Genomic DNA, 5,367 nt, shown 5'->3' on the forward strand with positions numbered 1-5,367 from the left:
TTACTTCTGTTTTGGTAATACCCTTATTGCTGGGAGGTTTCTGTTCCAGACCTCCCTACAAGCAAATCACAAATTGGATTTTCTGTTGAGTTTTTGTATCTGGAGCTCTACTTTATCAGTTCAACTGTGAACAACCACAAGAGTTGAGGTTTAATAGCATTTTATCAAATCTGAAACTTCTCAAATCCTAATCAGATCTCATAAAGCTTTTCACATTTGCACAGTTGGTAAAGTAAAACAAGGTCCTGATTCAGAAGTTGATGGACTCAAATCGTTGACATGATCGTATGCATGAATGTTTATACATTTATATTTGAAATTGATGTGACACGATGAGCTAGATTGTTTCTCTAGGTGAGAGATGCCACTCTGTTGATCATGTTAACCCTTTGAAACCTATGCTTTTCTTCTTGTATTTAGTTGCAGAGTCACTACATGTCTTATATGTTGTTATTTTTAGAATGAGTTACTATTTCTCGTCTTACTTTGTAGTTTTGTAACTACAGTTTCCAAAAGGCTTTGGGGAATGTTAACAGGAATTATGTCATCATGAATTCACTGAGATAGGCTGTGGGCTACAACGTGGGCCCTGTTGTTTTCTTTTTTGTTTACGAATGAGGTATTTGCAGTATTAGTATTTGCTTGTGTTAAAAGGAGTCTTTTTTTTCTTTAAGGATTTATTTGCAATGGATTGAGTTACAAAAGGGACAAAAACACACAGTCCAATCATTGGTTTAGAGAAAAATGTTTCTTTTACTTCACAAATCATGCTTGGTTGAGTACAGACGTCCTGCCTGCTTTGTAAAGAGCACATTAACAAGAGAACACAAAAGTTAAACATCCACCTTTACAGCATCAGCACTAAAGCTGATGTTATCTGCCACCAATTAGGTTTTTCATTTTAACAGGCAAAAGCGATGGTCAGCACCAGCTAAAAACGAGAAGCTGCTGCTTCACATTGAGCTTTAAAAAAAAAGTTTGATAAAACATTTGTTTGTGTTAAGAATGTTGCTGAGGAACCAGATTTAAAATGAAACCAGCTATTAAAGATGTCATTCTAGCCTTCACTTCTCCTGATAGCTGCTCCGTTCTTTTTCTGTTTACTGCCAACTAGCAAATGCACAACTCTCATCAAAACCTTTACAAAACCTAAAGGTTGCTCATATTGCCCACTATCACATCAACATGTATTTGTTAGAAATATATCCTTAATTCCAATTTGGACTTTTAGAGGTGGACACTAAATCTAGTCCATTGCCTCCCAGTCTGCCGCACAGCAGCCTGACCTCAGCTTTACCTCTGCTCCCATCATGTAGGAAGCTAAATCACGCAAAGGCAAATTCAGACGTGCAGTCCATCTCTAGTTACTGTACATACACACATGCTGAGTTGACACTTAGCTGACCAGTGCAGAGCAGAGGGCTGGACCTCCCATTACTGAACACAGAGCTCATAGTCTCGCTCCACTGGTGAGGGTGTCAGCAGCTCCCTGTCCACCCAGCCAGAAGCAGGGTAATGGATTGTGTTATTCCGTGTTGTTGACATTGCAGCAGACCTGAGGTTGAATACACCCCACCCCCACATCTGTCCTTAGTTACTGTCTGCCTGTTCTATTCTTTCCTTTTACAATTTCTGCAAGTTATACTGTATTCTTTCTATTTCACCTGATATGTGTCCAATATCCTCACTAAAAAGCTCTCTAGCAGTAAGTCTGTAAAAGTGCAAATGCTGTCAACTTTCTCCTTACCCTTCTGGCATTCACACCTACTTAGGGGTGAGCTGTTACATCTTATCACATCTTGAAAGTATTGAGTATGTTTTTTTTTTTTAGATTAGATTCAACTTTATTGTCATTACACAGGTACAGGTACAAGGCAACGAAATGCAGTTGTTAGGTAAAGGATTTGTTCATTGTTAGGTAAAGGATTGGTTCATTGTTAGGTAAAGGATTGGTTCATTGTTAGGTAAAGGATTGTTGGGTAGTGTGCTAGGGCCTGTTTCACCAAATTCAAGAACTCTAAACATCCTCTTCATTTTGACACATTTCACTAAGTAAAACAAGCACCATACTTGCAAACTATTTGTGAGCATGTGAGAGGACTGTGGCAAATTGCTGATACATTTTCAAGTTGTTAAATGGCACCGTACAGAATCTGCGTGTAAGCAGCCTTCGCAAATAGATTTGGGGAAGCTGGCCTGTGCTCTTTTACATATCTGCAGTCCTGACATTTTTTTGCATTCAACAAAGTCCAGTTTTTTGTTCCCATGTATTAGTTTGTTGTCCCCAAATCATCCTGTTTTCAAACCATCTGACGTTTACCTTTTTTTTATATTTGTGGTAGACAAGCCTTAAGATGAACTGAACTGGAATTTTAATAATGGTGATATAACAGATGTATTTTATTTCTTCTCACTGGTACAATTATTAAAATGGATAAATTTGTTAAAAGGGATAAAATGGCAAGTTGAAAGTGATGTTTTTGTTACACGGGCGCCGCCATGTTGGAATTCCACAATCTACTACGTCACTGGCATGGTAAGCTACTCCGCGGCTAACTAACACTAGCAGCGCAGCCATAGGAACACCATACAAAGAGTCGGAGGCTAGCGGACATATGGCTTGGGAAACGGAAAAAAGACGTCTAGGGGGGGGTCATACTGTATGCCCCTGGCTGCAGTATGGACCCTATAGGGCTAAGGCAGCAGGGGTTACGCCACATTTCCACGGCTACCTTTGACAGGAAAAACAGTCCTCAACTCATGGCTAGCAGCTACTGCCTTAAAACGGGCTAGCCCTCCGACAGCCCCTGGATTTCATCTGGAGCATTTTTAGCGACAGACTATTGAAAGCTGTGCTTCTAACAACAGCGTCCTGTAGAGGTTAAGTCCAACAGACTGAAACTTAGGCCTGCAGTCTCCAGTGCAGGGCAACCGATAACCCACCGCTAGTACAACCCGATGCTACCTGCCGCGACAGGCGCTGAAACGCTCCCGCAGGCAGAGGAACAGAGAGTAGTTAGCGGTATGTTTACCGGTTGTCAGCATACTCTCAAGTCTACTAGGCAAAGGGCTGGGTGTAACGTTGTTGTCACATACAGAAAACACGAACATATTCACTTACAAAAATAAAGCCCAACGTGTCGGCTTTTTAGCCTTCAACAAAACAGACGGACACACTGGGCATTACTGAGCCACAACACCAAGCTAGTTACCAGCGATCCGACCGAGGGAAAGGGCTAGCAGCTAAATACGATGGCAGCTCTCTTATGACAAACTCCACAAGCTAGCACTCCGACCATAGTCTGTAGAAATAAACCCAGACTCCGACGATATCACAGATCGATAATAATGTGTTTACTAGCCGCTAGCGAAAAGTGAAGCTAGCTCATGTTCGCCGTCTCCGCTAAACCACAGAAATCAACGTCCCCCTGAAGCTAGCGGATGTTAGCCGCTAACTAAACCACAGAATCCAACGCCCCCCCCCCTCCCATGAAGCTAACGGATGTTCGCCGACTCAGGGCACATTGTTGATGCGAAACAGCTGCTAGTTCCATAGTAAAAATCTGCCAACTCCGCAAAACTCGTGAATCCTCCGCGCATCTATGGTCAAACTGGGGTACTCTCCTACTGCAGCTAATAAGCATCCCATAGATTAATGCGTCCAATTCAATTTCCATATATCTGCCTCTTTTCGTAAACACAGGACTTTACCCATGTTTTTCTATTTTCTCTAAATGGACACGATGTATTAGCAGTATATTTCTAAAATGCATAATATGCTTGGATACAATAAAGGAGGGGTCATGACTAAGCTGCGCCCCACACACACACCGGTCACTGGAGGCTGTCACCAAGCGATCTGTACTTAAGTGGAGCCTGAAACTGATTGTCCCCCATGTGTGGTATCAGACACTACAAGCCTGTCCCTCACAGGCTCAAATGCGTAATCCGTGCCATTAAATGACTTTTTTCGTGTGTATATTATGTGCTGCAGCCGATGTCTATATACCTTCACGGTCCTACCATGCCAGTGACGTCATCGATATTATCAGCGTTCTAATACTAACAATGCAATTTTGTGTTCTTAAAAAAAGCTATATTGATTTTTTAATATTTTTTTTTAGTGTAATTCATTTGTAATTATCATAACCAAACCAACAAGGGGTTTTATCAAAAGTTAGTTTTTCAGTTCAGTTCCTCTTTAGGTTAGCAATGGAATTAAGCTAATAGGGACTACACTCCAACGGATATTGGATTTTTGAAGCCAGCACAAAGTTTCAAAAGATGAAATTAGCAGGTTTTTCTTATCATTAACAAGGATTGTTGAGGTTTTGTTATTGATGAATTGTGACCGATATATGTACTGGGGAGGACATTTTACACTTTAAAAATAAACTTGTCAGGGCCCTCTGGTGGGAGAAATATATTTATCGGCATGTATTGGCCAACATGGCCGTCAATTGAAATACAGAATACAAATGTATCTGTGATAAGCAAATGTTGCCCGATTCCACTCTATCTTTGGTATTTCAATGTCTTTTAAATAAATAGGTTAGGCTTTTGTTCTAGGCTTTTGTGACCTTTTAGCACCAATAGACATAACTTCAATTCTTTGACCGAAGAACAATTTGTTTAAACATTGGCTTGCTCTGTCCATCTCTTCTAGGCAGTAACAACAGATCCATTTCCAGTTAAGATGCTCTATGACAAGTCGCACGACCAGGTGTGGGTCCTAACATGGGGGGATATGGACAGAACACGCCCAACCCTACAGGTAAGAATGTTTTGTGTGTGTAATGCTAAAGAGCTCTCAGCTAATGGCAGTTTAGTTTTGCTGTAGTTTTTGTTGAGTGCTTACTTGTTACTGTTTAGTAGGGGCAGGAATCACCAGAGGCCTCACAATACGATATCAATATTATTATGAATATTATTGTGATTTTTAACATATTATTGTTATTATTGGGATTTTAAACATATTGCAATATTCTGTAATATATCAGACCGGGTAAACCCCACCCACTCTGCCGGCGATTTGATTTTGTCCTACAGCTACCTGTACGTTTAATTCTCCTGCTTCAGTTCACAATTTTGCGGGAACCAATCACAAACTGGCATATCTACCTAGAAAGCTATTGAGAGGTTTAACACGAGGACGATAGAGAAGCGACCAAGCAGCTTCTTGATTATATTCAACATAGCGGCCACCATATGCCAGCGAAGCACAGCAATCAGCAACCCGTTGATGCTGCTGTCACTTCTACGCCACCCGGATAGTTGTTGGGTATGCGACTATCCTGTTGCATACAAAGTAACTTGTATGTAGTCATTACAAAGTCAAGCCTCAGACCAATGCTCAATCTCAAATCT

At 41.0% G+C, this 5,367-nt stretch overlaps 1 protein-coding gene across 2 annotated transcripts in view; it reads left to right on the forward strand.

Annotated features, from left to right (window-relative positions):
* Nucleotides 1-5,367, forward strand: part of fstl4 (follistatin-like 4) — a 209,683-nt gene that overhangs the window by 195,111 nt on the left and 9,205 nt on the right. For both annotated transcript variants that reach the window (XM_032533495.1, XM_032533496.1), the window contains exon 14: nt 4,667-4,774. In XM_032533495.1, the coding sequence (XP_032389386.1) occupies nt 4,667-4,774 (108 nt within the window). The remainder of the gene's footprint in view (nt 1-4,666; nt 4,775-5,367) is intronic.

The sequence above is a fragment of the Etheostoma spectabile genome, chromosome 13 (genome assembly GCF_008692095.1).
Source record: "Etheostoma spectabile isolate EspeVRDwgs_2016 chromosome 13, UIUC_Espe_1.0, whole genome shotgun sequence".
Classification (NCBI taxonomy): Eukaryota; Metazoa; Chordata; class Actinopteri; order Perciformes; family Percidae; genus Etheostoma; species Etheostoma spectabile.